Genomic DNA, 17,540 nt, shown 5'->3' with positions numbered 1-17,540 from the left:
GGCATGAAGGTCTAGTCAGAGACATATTAGAGGCAGAAACAGGAGTTAGGAGGGGTAGAGGTAGGCCTAGATTAGATTACTCTTCGCAAATAGTTAAGGATGTGGGCTGTTCTAGTTTTAGGGAAATGCGAAGTTTAGCTCAGGATAGGAAAGATTGGAGGTACGTGTCCAACCAGTCTGATGACCTTATGATGATGATGATGAATAATATAAAATTAATAAAATTAATTATGTTTTAGACCTGATGGGACACCTTGGATTGCAAGTAATTGATGCCGTATTTGTAGCAGTTACTTTGTTGGAGGGAAACCTTGTTTACATTTAATCAGAATTAACTTACCTTTAATTCTACTTTATAAGGTGATAAAGTAACAGAAGTTTACCTGATGACACTAGACCTAATCAAAATAGATTCGTCACAGCCATCTAATTCTTCAACACTCTTGACATGAAGAACGACCAAAGCTTCACCTTTCACAATTATTTGGGGATTAAATTTAATAGAATAAGTTATCTTCGAAAACACAGTTCGAATAGTTTTATTCGTTATTATTATTATTATTATTATATAACCACTCCTCGTAGACAAGTTTAAATATTATGACAGTTTTCCAACAAAACTATTTTATTTTAAATGTATTTAATTTAGCTTAAACGTATTATTCTCATTGAGAAGTTTGAAAATTGTCCACAGACAAAGCCACAGCCACTTTGGCGGATAGCGAATGGAATCTACTGGAAAATAAGTTTTTTTTTGTTGTGTAATCGAATATGTAAACGTGGATTGTACCTACTGATTGTTGTATATTGGTTGTGTTCATTTTGCAACAGATGGTAATTTTGGTGTTTGTTCTCAGAAACGCATAAAATTCAAGAACTGAGTTTACTGTTCCTGAACAGTAATCTAATCTAGATCTACCTCTTCTCTTCTTAGCTACTGTTTATTATATATCTGATTAGCCTTTCATGCCTGAGAAGGTGTCCTACCAACCGATCTCGCCTATTTCCTATTACTTTCCATAGTTCTTTTTTTTCCTAATCTTTCAAATACCTCTTCATTTTTAATCTTCTCTATCAACGGTATCCTCATCATCATTTCGAGACAAAATTAAATAGTATTTCATTCAATTTCAAAAGTGTATCTTTTATAGTTAATTCAGATATCAACCCTTTTACTCTTCGAATAAAGAAAGGTTAACTTTCTGCGCCACCGTCATAATAAGAGACAGACTCTTTTGCAACATTAAATCAAAATTTAAGTGTTCAGGCGTTAAGGCCATTTCTATTTCTTGTAATTCTTCTAATGACCTATTAGTTGAAATATCTTTTTTAAACATGTAATTTATTCAACAACAAAGTAAAATAAAGAAAGAAAGGGATAAATGTCACAAGTACCTTTAATCCTTGTAGATGATTCCTACACAAGAACGAACAACAAGCGCTGTAACGTATGAAAATGAGCGTGAAGCGAGAAGTCGATCAACTTTAGTCGTGGCTAGCCAATATAAAGGGTTGATGCTCAAGAGAAGCCGTGGCGATCTGGTACTTGAAGGCTAATACCAGCGGATCCTTAGTAAATCTCTTCTTGGCACCTGTTCGCAGCGTTAAAATGCGAAATCTAACGAGATTGTTTTTAAAAAAGTAAAATCCAACTGATTCGCACTAAATAAATTTATTTGATACACAGGACTTGAAAGAATAATAGTTAACCGAATTGCCTAACTGCTTATATTTATAAGATTTGTTGTGGTGATGCATGTGATATTTTGAACATCCTTTCCCAGGAAGAGTTGGCGGATTATGAACAGTTCGGCCACTGTGTGAAGAAACGAATTCTTCAGAATCTCTAGAAGAAACCGTCTGCCGAATCATCTCCAAGTTCGATAAAGTAACACGAAAGCTAAGATGCTGGAATTGCGACGAACTAGGTCACACCAGGAGGCAGTGTAGGAAAAGTGCTCCTTCCCCAAGTGCTCGACGTCAAACAGACTGCAAGCAGTTAGGTCGAATTCGACGCGTCACGGTAATCGATGACGAATGGTTACCTGACAATATAAAACACGACCAAGAAAACGACCCGGGCTCGAAGAAGATAGTGGAATGGAAAAAAGACGGAAAACGGCCAACGTGACAGGAAGTTTCTTCCTGCACCCAAGTACTAAAATCGTTATTGGCTCAGTGGGATTCAATGGTATTGGAGGATGGCATTCTGAAGCGTGTTATTGAAAGTCCAAATGGAGAGGAAGATAGGAAGCAACTGGTTATTCCTCGAAACAAGGTTAGAGAGGTGTTGCAGTATGCTGTGCCTAGCTCAGTCGGTAGGGGTTCTTCACATAAAAATATTATGCTTGTGCAAATAAAACAAGTTGTTCTAAGCTCATAAAACATATAATTCATAAAAGGCAACTACCAACTACAAAACACAAAATAAAATCAACTAAAAACCAAAACACAAAAACAAAAGCAAATGATATAACTTACAGGTACGAATGTTGAACTAAATAGACTAAATACTCAAGGTAAGTATTCTTAATTATCAATAAATAATTAACTCTTTTTCTCTTTGTTATTATTACTCGTCTTTTAGACTTAGATCTCGATCCAACACCAAAAACTAGTCAGATCGGCTATTTCAAACACAACGTGTATTATACGTCGTTTCACTGTTGCGGTCAACCGCCGTCTGTCTCACCTGGTATCAACCCTCGCCGTACATCCGTCTGGATCCCCTTTTTTGTGCGGCTCGCTTTGAACTTCCGAAGCACATCAAGTATTTTCATGATGGATCATCTGGTAGCCATTTTGGAGTGAATAAGACGCTTGGGAAAGTTCGAGAGCGATTTTATTGGGTGAACTGTAAGGAAGATGTCAAGAATTGGTGTAAAAAGTGTACCACCTGTGCCGCGAGTAATGGACCACAGAAAAGGCCAAGGGCGCCAATGCGCCAATACAATGTCGGTTTGCCCCTTCGAACGAATCGCAATCGATGTGGCGGGTCCATTCCCAGAGCTATTTGCCTTTATTCTTAATGGCATACCGTTCATCTGTCCACGAAACGACTGGCCAAACACCTGCCAGTGTCCTTTTTGGAAGGGAGTTACGACTACCTTGTGACCTCAAATTCGGCTGTAAACCAGGAGATGACTTGGCTGGAGAAGATTATGTAACCAATCTCCGAAGGAAGCTTAACGATATCCACGAGTCGAGCCGCCTGCATGCGCAGATAGCTAGTGACAGGATTAAGGAAAACTACGACATCAAGGCTACAGCAGGTGGTTACCAAACTGGAGATCTTGTTTGGTTATATAATCCTCGTCGTCGCCGTGGACTATCACCTAAGTTCCAACAGGATTGGGAAGGACCCTATGAGATAGTGAAGAGGATTAACGACGTGATCTACCAAATTAAGAAAACTCCAAATAGGAAGCCGAAGGTAGTCCATTTTAATCGCTTGGCTCCATTCGCCGGTGCAAATGAAGAGGAGGCGCGGGCCAGATTATTAAGAACTATTCCTTCCGAGCCCACATTTGAAGAGTTCATGAAGGAAGGCCCCCATGTTAACAGGAAATTTGGAGTGACGCAAGAAATCCGACGAGACTTCTTTGCTATATCCAAGGAAAATTCTCTGGCCCATTGCGTTTCAAAGGATCTCAGAATGAGCCGTGGTATCGCGTCCCAGTTCAAACGCAGATTTGACGGTTTGCAACATCTTGAAGACCAAGTACAAACGGGAAAAACACTGTTGTGCTTGCCTGACGGTCGACGCAATATCTATTACCTGGTAACTAAAGGAAGATGCTCTGATAACCCCACTTATAGAGACCTTTGGGACGCAGTAATAGAACTCCGCAGACATCTTCTGGAGAATAACCTACAGAAGCTGGCGATTCCAAAGCTTGGTTGTGGACTGGATAACCTAGATTGGAGGATCGTACGGAACATGATCGAAGTCCTGTTCCGCCGTACTGGAATAGACATTTTGGTTTGCAGTAATAACCCGAATCGGACCAATCATGAGAAGACCGTGGACTGTTATTTCTACTCCCGGAGTGGATGTCGTGAAGGCGAGAATTGCAGATTCCGGCATGATCCTGCGAAACGGAATGTAAAAATGTTTCGGGACGAAACCTCCTTAAGGAGAGGGCAGTGTAGCGACTACGAGCGTGATTGTGTGCGATCGGGCATACGTGTGTGTGAGCGGCTTATCGATTCGCCGACTAGCCGCGGGCGCTTTTCTTCATGTGCGCCGTATCTGTGAAAGTGTGTGTCGTACCTGCGTTCCGGAAAAGCAATTAAACCGTTCAAAGAAAACGAGACTTCTCTGGAAGGCTGAAGAACGTTCCCGAAAGGAGGCAAGGGAGTATAAAAAGGAAGAGACATTCGCCGAAGGAGAGTAGAAATAAATTGACCGTTGCAGAGGTGAATCAAGAGGTAAATTGAAAGTGATCGAAGTGAAATAAATAGAACAGTGAATAGTAACAGTTGTGTAAATAAATATAATAATTACCTAAGTTTAGTAATAAGTTAATAGTGTTTTTAAGTCCTTCAATAATAATTAGTGTAAATAAATAGTTTTCTTCTTGAAATTTAATTTGTTAAACCCACGAACATTACAATATACAGGATGTGTCACGGTGACCATCTATTACAATATTTCGGAAACTACTTCGATTTAAATTTTGAAAATTGGTACAAGCGTTATTGGGTATGCTCTCCTCAACTAAAATAAGGCCATATATGTAGCACTTCCTGTTATACCGGAAGTTAACGTCTACTTCGTTAGTATTATATTACCGCTGAAATTAGGTAAAGTCAGGGTTCAATTAACTTATCATATACGTTTATTCACAATTATCTATTAAAACCCCTTAGTAATCACGGAATTAATGCAGTCCGAAATTTAAATATTTTAAAAAATATTCTTGACAATAACAATGACGACATCACTACGTGGAATTAGTTATTTACAGCAGGAGGTAGGATACCTTAAAAGTCAATTATTAATAATACATCCAGAAATATTTATCTAATAGAAACAAACTTCGCCAAAAACGTAGCTTAATCACCGAACTGGGATCAATTTTTAATTTTAGATACATTAGAAGCAAACGAAACCGAGCATTATGATAACGTAATAGCATCAAAACAAAATCGAGAGAATTTAATTAGTCATTTTAATAAACAATAGACCTCTTGCACGAATATTTTTTTATTTTTAATAGATACACTGACAAAACCTGTTATTACAAACAAAAAAAATATTAAAATTCTCATCCTAAGTTTTACTGTTTAAACGACCGGCCATGTAAGCGGACTGACGTCATTGTATGCAAAGAGTAGAAGTCGATAGCTCAGTAGTCAGTGTCGTTAGGGCTACCAGAAACTAGTTACTATATAAGTAGTTAAGACATAAAGTGAAATTAATTAAGTTCCCGTTATAGGCATTTTAATAATATTGCAAAAAATATTATTTTTGACGCAATTTTGTCGAAGTACTACGAGGTAAACTACCCAAAGAACGGTAAAGCAGAATTACAACTAAAATGCATTATCAGTAAAATAGTTCCATATCTTGTAGCTTTCATGCCTTTTATTTTTACGGATCTGAAACTTGTATTTTATCATTCTTCCCCTATTTTATGTTCAGTTGTTTAATTATACCAATACTGTGCTTAAAAATAATTTATTTATTTGAAAAACCACACCCGACGTTTTGCCCAGCTTGTTGGATTTTCTCAAGACTAGTTTTATTTAGTTAAAAATGTAATGCAGATGAATTAGGTTAAACTTTGTATAAATAAAACTCTAAATAGCTAACTGACTAAAAAATTGTTATAGCACGACGTACGATTAAAATAATAAATAAATAAATAATTAAAAACCACGTGGTGGCAATCATACATTTCGTGTATGATTTTTAATGTTACCACTTAACCAAATCCATCACCATTACATTTTTAACTAAATAAAACTGTCCTTGAGAAAGCCAAACATCCTGAGCGAAAAATGCCTGTGGTTTTTGAAATAAATAAACTACTTTTAACACCAATATTGCTTTAATTAAACAACTGAAAGTATTATTGGAAAAAAAACATTTTACAATATAATTATTATCCGTAAATCTAAATAGATGTTTATAATAAAATATATCTATACTTACACAAATCTTTCAAATAATTACTAACTGTAAAAATAAACGAAATAACTATAAAAAGGTGGAATATATACATTTATGGGTCAAAATCAGAGAGGTGAGCATTTTACGATACGAAATTTTTTAAAAAAAGAAATGCTACTTACTAAGTAATTATAATTTACAATTACAGAGGCACAGTTCATTAATGATATACCAAAAGGGCCAAGCTAAATGTTCATTTACTTTAAAGTTTTGATGTTTAATAATTATATTGGTATTAATATTCATCATTTCGAGAACGTTTTCTAAAAAATAATAAAATCAGATTAAATAAACTTTTAAAAGAAGGGTATGTTATAATAAGCAAATAAAGTAAATTGACAACAAGATAATACTTATTTTATGATTTCTTTTATATTATGCTATAAATATCATAAAGTATTCTATTCAAAATCATGATATGTGCTAATTTCAAAACGAAACTTTATAAATAGTACATTTATTTATTTAGGCATAGACTAATGAGTTATAAAAAAAATCACAATTTTTTTAACTTCTTCCAGCCTCATTAAATACCTTTAAGCAGTCTTGGACAAATAGTAATATTTACTGGCAATTAACCTGTTAAAATTTTACCGCGAATTTCTTTCTTTAGTTCTTTTTGCTATGGAGTCGTTTTATCCAAGAACTTTCGTTTCCTTGCATTAGCCTTTTCGCGTTGTTTTAAATATTTAGCACTATTTCGGTTTACCTGTTATTTTTTTTTTTGCTTTTATTATAGAATAAAAAATAGCACTTAATATTCTTTTACACAATATAGGCACAAAAATAAAGGTTTCAGTAGTTGAGTAGAGAACTGAACAACTATTTTGGGAATGCAATTATCATTCCGGGAACGCCCGTCATTTTTCGAAATTGTTCCCGAAATGACAATTCCCGAAATGACGATATGGTACTTAAAAAGTTTTACAAAGCAAATGCGCCATGTTGAACGCCAGTTTTTGAGTTTATTTACTTGTGAATTACGTTGTCTAACAGAAAAAAGTTATAATTTTTGTCTTTTTTGTCTCAAAAAATACAAAATGACGTTCCCATAATGACAAAGAATTAAAGTACGCGGTCTAAAAACTGACTTGATAAGTTTTTATTTGAATAATTAATAATTTAATGCGAATAACACAAACACACCGGCCACCTTGTTAAAAAATGCTTATGCGACTGCACACTAACACTACATAGAGCATTTATTTCCGAAGAAACACTGACCTATTATGCTTGCGTTCACGAAATGATTCGTTAATTGTCGGACAACATTTCCATGCAAGTTAATGCTAATTTGGAATTAAAAATTAAAAATTATTAGTCGTAGATAACGCAAATATAAGACTTTTTAAATAAAAATCTTGGTCTGTACCTTTATTAACTTATTTGATGTATAAGTTTTTCTTGTTTGAACAACACGGCATAGATTACGGACGCGTTCCCGGAATGATTTTTTGGGTAAATTTTATTCAAAATACAGACAAATTTTAACTTTTTCTGATATATACTCGAAGTGCTTATAATGTTAAATAAAACAAAATTATATAATAGTTTAATTAAAGTAAGAAAATCTTGATCAGAAGCCAATTCTTCACCTCTCTGATTTTGATCCTTATGAATATAACAATCACGCGCGAATCTACATCTGAATAATTTTAATCCAAAACTAAAACTGAACCAACATATGCATCTTAAAATCTACGAAAATTTGTTTCGAAGATATTCAAAATGACGCAGAGCAGTGCAACAGCCTATTTAATGATTTAGTGCGAATTTTACAGAAATTGGTGCATTTTGGACATAATATATGGTTAACAAAGTGGTAATTAAATTTAACTGATTAACATTAGATTAACTTGATGCTGAAGAAGAAAAATATACTGCTAAATCGCTTTTGAAGAAATCAGTTCAAATGATTGAAACGACTGAATCGAATGATGAAATAATTGAACAAAATAATAATCAGATTGATACGAGATGTCAAAATACGCCGAAATACCAAAAAGAGAGGGAGATTAACTGATAATAATAGGTTTACATAAAAATAATTTATATCAAATATGTTATTTATTTAAAGTGTATTTAAAAAAAATATCAAAATTTCCATGCAGAAAAAAATTTTACTATTATTTCAAAGACTTTACTCATGCTTGTATTTGTATATTTGTATTTAAATACTTAAAATCTAATATTTGTTGCAAATATATACTTGATTAAAAATAACTTTTTAATCAATTGAACTTGTGTACTTGCTAATAGATCAAGCAATTGCTTGAGAATATTTCTATAAGTACAACCCAAAAGTATTTCAAATACTTCAAGAGTACATATTTGTATTTGTATTTCAAATACTCTATGCAGCAAAAGTATTTGTATTTCTATTTAAATATACTCGATGAAGCAAAAGTATTTAATTAAAAACTAGCTCAATTCGCAACAATTTTACTGACCAGTTGCATTCTGTCCTAAAAACCATGGAGGTTTTTTTTTTTAATTATACCGGAATGTCATACAAAATTGTAAAACAGGGATTTTCCCGCAGCGGGCAACGTGTTCCCGCTAAAGCTCGACGTAACCAATTGTTACAAACGCTGCATATTGTACACCTTGGATTGTAGGTTGTACAAAACATTAAATTATAGTATACTAGTGACCCGCCCCAGCTTCGCACGGGTGCAATGCTGATACTAAATATATTTTTGTTTTGTTTAGATTATTATCGAGAAGGGGAAATCTTCAAAAGATACCACCTGAACATACTAAATATACTACAAAATGTCTTTATATACAACATTCACAGTTTTTTTGTCATTAGACAATACAAACCGGCCTCCCGGCCGGTACCGCCGCAACTGCTATGTCCCTGCATTTTAAATCTGTAATATCTTCAAAAAATATTCATTTAAATTACATGCTGTAAAGGGCCATATTGATCTATATTAAATGCACAGTGTATTTAAGGTACTTAATTGGATAAGAATTAATGCTGTATTGCCTACAATCGCTTCGTAAATAAGTCATTATTTCTCATAAAAAATAAAGGATAAAAATGATTATTGTGGGTTATCCCTAAGAGATAGACATATACCATCGCGGACTTTTTTGTAGACCCTTTTAAGATGTACAATATTGTTGCACATTATTTTGATCTATCTCGTAGGGTTCAGCCAGCGTTTACAATGTAAGCGCAAGAAATGTGTTTATTTACAACATCACATTAGAAACCTCAAAATTATCAGTGTTTTCCTACTAAATTATGCATGTATTATACATATGAACCTTCCTCTTGAATCACTCTATCATTTAAAAAAAAACCGCATCAAAATCCGTTGCATAGTTTTAAAGATTTAAGCATACATAGGGACAGACAGCGGGAAAGCGACTTTGTTTTATACTATGTAGTGATGTACAATAATTATGGTACGTCTGCCAACACTGGTAGTCAGCTAAATAAACATTGGAACTAGCCGGCGATATCATTCGATTCATGTTTTTTGTTGGTACAATTGTACCAATTGTAATTATCCCTTTGATAACTCAATAGGGTGTTTCCCGTAATTGTAATTTTACGAGCGCATTTCTGTGTCTACACCGTTTTCTCTATTTTAACCATAAATGATTCAGTACCGGCTTTTATGAAGTCAGATTCGAAATCTTAAGGCACCATAACGTCTACATACTTTTTTGCATATTCAAAATACGTGCGTAAAGGGTTGCCAGAGGTTTTTTTGCAGTTGGACTAGAATCTCATACAAAAATTTATAAATTTGAATATTTTGTACGAAATAATAAACACAGGGATTTCCCCGCGACCGGTAACGTTGTTCACGCTAAAGTTCGATGTAACCAATCGCTACGAACGCTGCATAAGCATAACCCGCTACCTACGCTGCCTTTTTAACAATGCTGTCAGTTGTGACCAGAGAAGAGTTGTGACCTATTATCTATGGTTGTGACTAGGGTTGTGACCATCGACATGTCGTGACCAGAGAAGTTCGTGACCGCTTGTGTGATTTTATGTATAACCATGATACCCATAGACAATGATATCCATCCAATACCACAGATAAGAAACAAATTTCGAGAAATTATAAAACATCTTTTAAATAATTTGCGTTATTTATAAACAAGAATGCCTGACTGTGGCACAAGTTATGAGAATGAAGTTGCCGATGGATATAATATACGGAATGTAAAATGTTCTTTTTGTAATTGTACAATTCTTAAACAAAAGTTAGGAAAATTTACTACGTTGGAGGTTAGCTCAGTTGTTTTTAGTCTTGTATATTTTGTAATTAACATTCTTATTGTTTTTAAGTATTATTGAATTCGCATACGTGACACATTGAAATTGTTTTAGTTTGATTTGCCACTTATGAAGCAAATTGGAGGAGCTTATAATATTGAAACTGAAAAGGTGTCTCTATTCTGGTTAGTTAAGCATATGATGACATTTGAAAATGTGGGTTTTTCAAATACTGTAGACAATAAAAAGTATTTAACATGTGCTGACTGTGATGCAGGACCCATAGGATTTCACGATTTAACAACGAAGGAGAGTTTTATAGCTCTTAGTAGAGTAACTCATCGTTAATATTTTTATTTAGTTATTGTACAATACTTTATAATTACTACCTAATAGTTTTATTTAGAATTTAAAAGTTGTATGAAGCTGATGAGTTTGCATAAAAAAAATCACATTTTTTTGTTATATTAAGTGTTAATTGTGATGCAATATATGCATATTAATCATAACAGTTCTCAAATGTTTTCTTCAAAATGTTATATTTTTCTGAACACTTGTCAAATTAATCAATTGGTATTTTCAAATTTATATGCATATATATACATATGTGACACAAAGCTTACAACCTTTTTGAAAACAACATGCAGTAAGAAGTACTTTTATTATATACTAAAAGTGTAGATATAGATGAATACATACTCTTATTGTAACTGGCTTCTGTTCAATTCTTATTCATCTTTTTAAAGATAANTTATTATTTAATTTATTTCTTTATATTTATTATTTTTTATTAAACACTAGTAGTGTGGAGTTTTATAAAAAGTTTGGGTAACAAGCATGAAAACCATTCCTTCCTTTACATAGTTTTTAAGGTTTGAAAAGAAAGGTAAGTATAGCAAAAACTATAAACCACAAAACTTAATAGGTGTTACTTTTTAATTGCATTTTCTTGAACATTTTTTATAACTTGTTTTACCAGATTTTTTTTGACAAGATTAGCAATATCTGCTGTTGCTCGACTAATAACATCAAAACTATTATTTACATCACTTAATCTTAAATTTCCATTTGCATGAAAACCTGATACCTGTTGATGAGTTAATAACATTGACAAAATAATTATACCTTGAGGTTTAAATTCATTTGCACTATCATTATTTTCCTGCATTGTAACACTACAAATTCGTTCTTCCTGCGAAGTTGGATCCAGAACGTAAGTACCATCTTGGTATCCAAATTCTGCTGCAGTTATAATATCATACATGGGAATTCCTGCTTGAGCTAAAGCAATGCCTGCTGCTGTAATAGCAGCACTTAATGTTGAACCATCATTTTCCAAAACTAAGGCGTATATATCTACTTGAAAATTAGGAAATTCATGTCTACAAACAGCAGATTCCAATGATCTCTTCATAATTAAACTTTTTTGTTTTTCTTCTGAATCTTGCTGATGTAAGCGACGCTTGGTACAACTAAACGGAGCATATTTAAATTCACAGTACAACTCTCCATTCTGTTTATAGTCGCTGTTGTTAGGTATTCCACGAGGATCAAAAACTGATACTATTACTTTAGTTTTCCCAACTTCTATATATGCAGATCCTTTAGCTTGAGTAACAACATTCATTTGTAAAACTAAAATTAATTTTTACTTAAAAAATGATTTCAATATTAGTAACTACATACAAATTTTACGATGCTCCTCTGCTTTTCGTCCATCGGGCCTTTTCCCAGAAGTATTTATAAAATGCTCGCATCTATTTTTGAAACTTTTAGACTTAGTAAATAAATTATAACAAGTTGTATTTTCTGGAACAGTGATTCTTCTATTGTCAACGGGCATTTTAAACAATTATAAATTAGAATAAAAAAGCATTTTGCAAAATTATAAACAAACCTATAAACTATGCCTATAAAACAAACATAGACAGAGACTGACAGGGACTGATAGGGACTCTATGATCACTAAAGTTCCTATAGATATACGGCTGTTAGCGACGTTCACAGATGCGAGGATCCAACCCATCGACGTTTACTAATGGACATGCCTTAGCCATAGATAGCCTTAGCGGTCAGAATTGTAGTACAACAAAAGAAAGAGATGGAGTGAAGTTTCGGACAATATCCATCTCTCTCACGATAGTGCGTAGGCGTGTCATGAAAGAGATAGCATTAGTCCGAAACCATATGCCAACTTTCTCACTTTTTGAGCCAAGCAATTATTACAACGACATACGACTAAGGCACGTCCATTAATGTATGTCTATGTATAGTACTGGATTGGCAGCATCGACGTTTACTAATGGACATGCCTTAGCGGTTAGAATTGTGATACAACATAAGAAAGAGATGGAACGAAGTTTCGGACAATATCCATTTCTCCACGATAGTGCGTAAGCGTGTCATGCAAGAGATAGCACTAGTCCGAAACCATACACCATCTCCCTCACTTTTCGAGCCAAGAAATTATTACAACGACATACGGCTAACGCACGTCCATTAATATATGTCTATGATTGGCAGTACCTCCTCTATGTGTGTAATGTCTCTATGATACCAGATAGCGAATGCGCAAACTTCTATGTCTATGGTTAATATCTGTCATTCTTTTCCAATACACGACAACCGAATTAATTACTGAAGTATACAATGCACTACAAAATAAACAGCGATAACGTCAATGTTTAATATATGAACACAATCGAAAACCAATACCAGGATATCGTCTGTGAGAAGGAGGTGCGGGGAGCAAGTGAGGAATGGCTGCTCCAAGTTCAAATATGGTTCAAATGAGATCGAACTAGGGCGACTGGTAGCAGTCATTCCTAACTGCCACTCTTTACAGTTTGCTACAGTTGCTCGTCTTATATATCTGCTTCATTTTTTAAAGTTAACTACAACCACTGGTTTTGTTGGAGTTTGTCTTGTCTGATATTTTGGTAAAATTAAATGGTATAGAGTAAACAAATTTGGCTGTTATTTAAAATGCAGAGTATGGTATGCCCAGAAAAAACAATTCCTAAATGTACGAAAGTAATCTTGTGTGATATTGCGGGAACGACAACTTCAATTGAGTTCATAAAAGATGTACTGTTTAAATTTGCATCTGATAACATACAATCGTTTTTGGAATTAAATTGGAATAAAGAAGAAGTTCAGCATGCACTTAAACTTCTTTCTAATAAAAGTACCAAATTAGAAGAAGCAGTCGAGATGGTCAAAGAAAAAACCAATAAAAATGAAATGAATGAAGGATTAAAAGTTTTACAAGGTCTTCTTTATCAGAAAGGTTATGAGAAAGATATAAGAGCACATGTATTTCCTGACGTTTTTCCATGTTTCCAAATTTGGTCTAAAAAATTTAAAATTGCAATTTATTCAACTGGTAGTGTTGAATCTCAAAAACTTCTTTTTGCCAATACAATTGAGGGTAATTTGAGTGAATTTATTGATAGTTATTTTGATTTATTAGTTGGATCAAAAACTGATAGTTGCAGTTACTCTCATATTGCAAAAAATCTAAATGTACAACCTCAAAACATACTATTTTTAACAGACTCCATAGCAGAGGTGAAAGCTGCTGAAAAAGCAGGATGCCAAAGTTTCCTTGTAGTAAGATCTGCTAGTCAATCTAAAGTAACTGACTCTTCACTAAATATCATATCCTCTTTTGATGAACTTAAAATTGAATAGATTAAATTATAAAGTTCTTGATGCTTAATAAATTAAATTAATTTTTGCATTCATTTCGTTTTATTACTACCTTTTAACTGTCTGGTAAATACCAAAAAAGTACTTGAATAATAGATTATGAACATTTAAATAAAAATGGTTTTTAGTAATGTATTTGGATTTACTTTTTCTGAAAAAAATTATATGCACATTTAATAATAATCTCCATCCATGTTCATATTCAAATACTTTTTAGTATTTTACCCAAGTAGGTATACGATTTCAACAAACTTTGCAGTGTACTTTTAATTATGTAAAGACTACTATGAATAAGGATTTATACTTTTATTTACCTATAAAAAGAACTTTACAAGTAGGGTTCAGGAAATTCAAATGTTACTTCCCTTCCAGTTAGTTTTTTATACACTGCTGCAAATGTATCAACCTAGAAAAGTAAAATTAACATCAATTTTTATAGTTCAAGAATGCATACATTTACCTTATGTTCAATAGTCATTTGCTGGTTTTTGTCAAGATGGACCTTAATTAATTGTGAACCATCTAATTTTACTCTGATACGTTTTCCCACAATTTCAGCAGGAAACACCAAATCTTCTAAAATAGCGTCGTAAACAGCAGTTAATGTACGAGAGCGAGGCCGCTTCTGCTTGTTCTTCATGCGTGTCTTTCTTGTTGGTTTAGGAAGAATTTTACGTTCTCCAACAAAAACAACATGTTTTCCACTAAATTTCTTTTCTAACTCACGTACTAATCTTGTCTGAATTTTCTGAAACTGTTTCAGTTTTGGCATCGGTACATATATGATAACTGACTAGAAATAAGAAATAATGTTAGGGCATTTTCATCATTCTTAGCAGTCCGTCACCATAAAACAATACCTTTTTGTTGTTTAACTCAATTTCTCGAGCTTTTGTTATATGCAATTCACGTAGCTGAGCCTTTAAGTCAGAATTCAATTCAAGTTCTAAAAGAGCTTGAGCTACCTGCTGTTCAAAAGCATCGGGCTCGCCTCCACCAGCTTTGATTATTTTCGACGACATCTGAAAAACTCACTGTATAAACTTACAAATTATACAAATATGAGTAAGACAGGGCTTCAGCGTTGAAGCAAAATTGTGATCGCTGGCTATCTTCTACAGATCTAACTTAACCCAAAAATATTTCTATGTAATCTAACCATCCAACGTATTAAATAAATACAGATATTAACACGATTCAGCAGATTCTATTACTAACTAATATTTTTTAATTTTCCTCAGTAACAAAAAACTAACTTAATTCAAATACGATATTGAAAATAAACGTGTACCTCATTAATCTGCTGTAACGCCAGAAAGACCCGCTAGATGGCGTATGACGTTATAATTATGTCATAATATTGTAGGGTCCCTAGTAATATCCTAATATAATTGAGTGGCTACCAGGGTTGCGTTCAGAAATCTGAGGGAAAAAGATCAAATTCATTCATGGAAATATCACGTGGTCCTCTTAGGGAATCCAAGGGAACGCAAAAAGGAATTAGTCAGAAAGAAGTTTTAAAAGATTTGACAGTCTATAATCTAAAAATAATAGATAACCGTGTCCAAGTAGCAGGTATATTTAATCTTTTATCGCAAATGTTATTTGATTTGGCTTGTGGGTGATAGATGAATAGATATATTTATCTAAAAAGTATAAATGATTTAAATTAGTTATGATTAACTTCATATTTGAACTCGTTTGGGACATTTTTACTTTGGTGAAATTACTCAACGCCCTCTAAAAATCGTAGAATCTTTAGAATCATTCGACCTATTCCGTGAAGCTTCGACTGGCGCGAAGTTTGATCGGTATTTCAAAACTTTAAAACGTCAAAGTGCGAAACACTTATTAACCTCTAATCTTTGTTATTGTTTTCATGATGTAGGCTTCTAAACTATGCTTCTAAATGAGTTATTGTATTGAATACGTATGTGACCAAGCAGTAAAATCGTTGTGAATTGAGCTCTTAATTTATTATTTATTGGGTACAACATTATTAGAAACAAAAGCCGATAAAATTAAAGTCCTTTATTAATTTAAACTTTATTGTTACGAAATCCATTGTGATTTTCTTCTTCTCTAATACGTTGTGCTTGATAATAATCTGGTATTATAAATAATTCCTTTTACATATTTTCCAGTTTATAGTGGTATGTAAACGGAATTCTTTATAACATTTTTCCAACACCAGAAGATAATATAAACCAGCGCATTATAATCATGTGAACTCATCACTCTTTTTTCTTCCTTTAAATTAATTCATAAATCTCAAGTGCTGAGCCACGAATATAGCCGAACACAGACAGAGAAATACCCTAATGAAGTTGATACGACTGTGACATGACATGACAAAACACAGAAAATTATTTATTTATGCATTAATATTGTGCATTAATGAATAAAACATGGGTAAAACTTCCGAATCGCGGCTTTTTCGAAAATGCAATTTTTTTGCTGGAAATGACGTAAAATGGCCTAATTATGAAAAACTTACATAAAATAATCCGGGGGAGGGCCTTTTTAACGCTTTTTTTTGCACTAATTGTACTAATTGAAAACTGACTGACTTTGGTCTGTCATTCATAGGCCTATTTATAATACCTAATTTATAGATAATGCTCTCATTTTGTAGAAAGTTACATTATTGTGGATGGGTTTTCGAAGTCTTTCTTGTTATGCGGCGTATATGTCCGAATAATTTGATACCTTCGGCATCGTTAAAAAAAAGGTTGTCAACCATTGATTGAGTTCATTTATTATTTATTTATTAATTATTGTTTTTCGCTTGAAACAAATTAAATTACATAATGAATAAACTGGAGCACTTAGAAATGGACCTAGTCTTATTTAGAGAGATACGCAATATACATTTGCCTTTTATCTTTTTTTTTCGTAATCTTTTAAGTGATAACAAATAAAAATAGTATGAATGAACTGCAAATTGTAATCTACCAATAACTTTTTTTTTATCATTACCGATGCTTTTATACGGTTTCCTAGTTTATTTTTAACCACTTTTTTTTCTACCAATGTTACTTTTACAAATGCCTTTTATATTCGTAGGTTGATTATTTTAAAAAGCAATACAATATTATTGTAGTAGCCCTTACCTATAGGCGACACTAAAAACCGCAAGACTCCGTACCTTTTGCGCAGGCGCGAAAAATTGACTCTTGTCAAGAATGTCTATGAGAATCGCCTTGCCCCCCTTTTTCATATTTTTAAATCGTTCTAACCTCTAACTACATTTTTAACCGTCAATTGAATTCATGGTTAATCGTGTATGCTGATTTATTTCATTCGTTTTTGGATTTCCTTCACCTGCAGAATTGTGCACATGCAACAGTGTTTAATCTATGCATTAAACAAAGACTCATAATCATTGTTTAAAAAGCCAATCTA

General features: G+C 33.3%; 4 protein-coding genes across 6 annotated transcripts; 2 read left to right on the top strand and 2 right to left on the bottom strand.

Annotated features, from left to right (window-relative positions):
* Positions 1-10,168: 10,168 nt before the first annotated feature.
* LOC108741890 (guanine nucleotide exchange factor MSS4 homolog) lies at positions 10,169-11,139 on the top strand. Its single transcript, XM_018476861.2, has 2 exons — positions 10,169-10,436; positions 10,539-11,139. The coding sequence occupies exons 1-2, from the start codon at positions 10,311-10,313 to the stop codon at positions 10,770-10,772; spliced, it is 360 nt and encodes a 119-aa protein (XP_018332363.1). The 5' UTR covers positions 10,169-10,310; the 3' UTR covers positions 10,773-11,139.
* A 203-nt stretch (positions 11,140-11,342) lies between these two features.
* Positions 11,343-12,376, bottom strand: LOC108741889 (exosome complex component MTR3). The gene is made up of 2 exons (XM_018476859.2): positions 12,111-12,376; positions 11,343-12,059 (listed from the first exon to the last, which is right to left on the bottom strand). Exons 1-2 carry the CDS (start codon positions 12,265-12,267, stop codon positions 11,353-11,355), a joined length of 864 nt encoding a protein of 287 aa, XP_018332361.1. The 5' UTR covers positions 12,268-12,376; the 3' UTR covers positions 11,343-11,352.
* Positions 12,377-12,996: 620 nt separating this feature from the next.
* On the top strand, positions 12,997-14,166 carry LOC108741894 (enolase-phosphatase E1). Of its 2 annotated transcripts, XM_018476865.1 has the most exons (3): positions 12,997-13,163; positions 13,315-13,363; positions 13,416-14,166. In XM_018476865.1, exon 3 carries the CDS (start codon positions 13,419-13,421, stop codon positions 14,115-14,117), a length of 699 nt encoding a protein of 232 aa, XP_018332367.1. In that variant the 5' UTR covers positions 12,997-13,163; positions 13,315-13,363; positions 13,416-13,418; the 3' UTR covers positions 14,118-14,166. The 2 variants fall into 2 exon arrangements, with proteins under 2 accessions (XP_018332367.1, XP_018332366.1); XM_018476864.1 differs by having other exon boundaries at positions 12,999-13,163; positions 13,315-14,166.
* Positions 14,084-15,527, bottom strand: LOC108741895 (40S ribosomal protein S7). 2 transcript variants are annotated; one of them, XM_018476868.2, is made up of 5 exons: positions 15,427-15,527; positions 14,996-15,157; positions 14,596-14,928; positions 14,450-14,541; positions 14,084-14,102 (listed from the first exon to the last, which is right to left on the bottom strand). In XM_018476868.2, exons 2-4 carry the CDS (start codon positions 15,155-15,157, stop codon positions 14,464-14,466), a joined length of 573 nt encoding a protein of 190 aa, XP_018332370.1. In that variant the 5' UTR covers positions 15,427-15,527; the 3' UTR covers positions 14,084-14,102; positions 14,450-14,463. The 2 variants fall into 2 exon arrangements, with proteins under 2 accessions (XP_018332370.1, XP_018332369.1); XM_018476867.2 differs by lacking the exon at positions 14,084-14,102 and having other exon boundaries at positions 14,427-14,541.
* Between the last annotated feature and the right edge of the window lie 2,013 nt (positions 15,528-17,540).

Source organism: Agrilus planipennis, unplaced genomic scaffold (assembly GCF_000699045.2).
Source record: "Agrilus planipennis isolate EAB-ADULT unplaced genomic scaffold, Apla_2.0 scaffold311, whole genome shotgun sequence".
In the NCBI taxonomy this organism is placed as follows: domain Eukaryota; kingdom Metazoa; phylum Arthropoda; class Insecta; order Coleoptera; family Buprestidae; genus Agrilus; species Agrilus planipennis.
This window is presented reverse-complemented; position numbering and strand designations above follow the sequence as displayed.

Excerpts from the sequence above, each read along its gene's own strand:
- LOC108741890 (XM_018476861.2), top strand. The coding sequence starts at position 10,311 with ATGCCTGACTGTGGCACAAGTTATGAGAATGAAGTTGCCGATGGATAT. Across the intron at positions 10,437-10,538 it reads GAAAATTTACTACGTTGGAG|TTTGATTTGCCACTTATGAA; the intron begins GTTAGCTCAGTT and ends AAATTGTTTTAG.
- LOC108741889 (XM_018476859.2), bottom strand. The coding sequence starts at position 12,267 with ATGCCCGTTGACAATAGAAGAATCACTGTTCCAGAAAATACAACTTGT. Across the intron at positions 12,060-12,110 it reads AGAGGAGCATCGTAAAATTT|TTTTACAAATGAATGTTGTT; the intron begins GTATGTAGTTAC and ends AATTAATTTTAG.
- LOC108741894 (XM_018476864.1), top strand. The coding sequence starts at position 13,410 with ATGCAGAGTATGGTATGCCCAGAAAAAACAATTCCTAAATGTACGAAA.
- LOC108741895 (XM_018476868.2), bottom strand. The coding sequence starts at position 15,157 with ATGTCGTCGAAAATAATCAAAGCTGGTGGAGGCGAGCCCGATGCTTTT. Across the intron at positions 14,929-14,995 it reads TTGAGTTAAACAACAAAAAG|TCAGTTATCATATATGTACC; the intron begins GTATTGTTTTAT and ends TCTTATTTCTAG. Across the intron at positions 14,542-14,595 it reads AAATGACTATTGAACATAAG|GTTGATACATTTGCAGCAGT; the intron begins GTAAATGTATGC and ends TTACTTTTCTAG.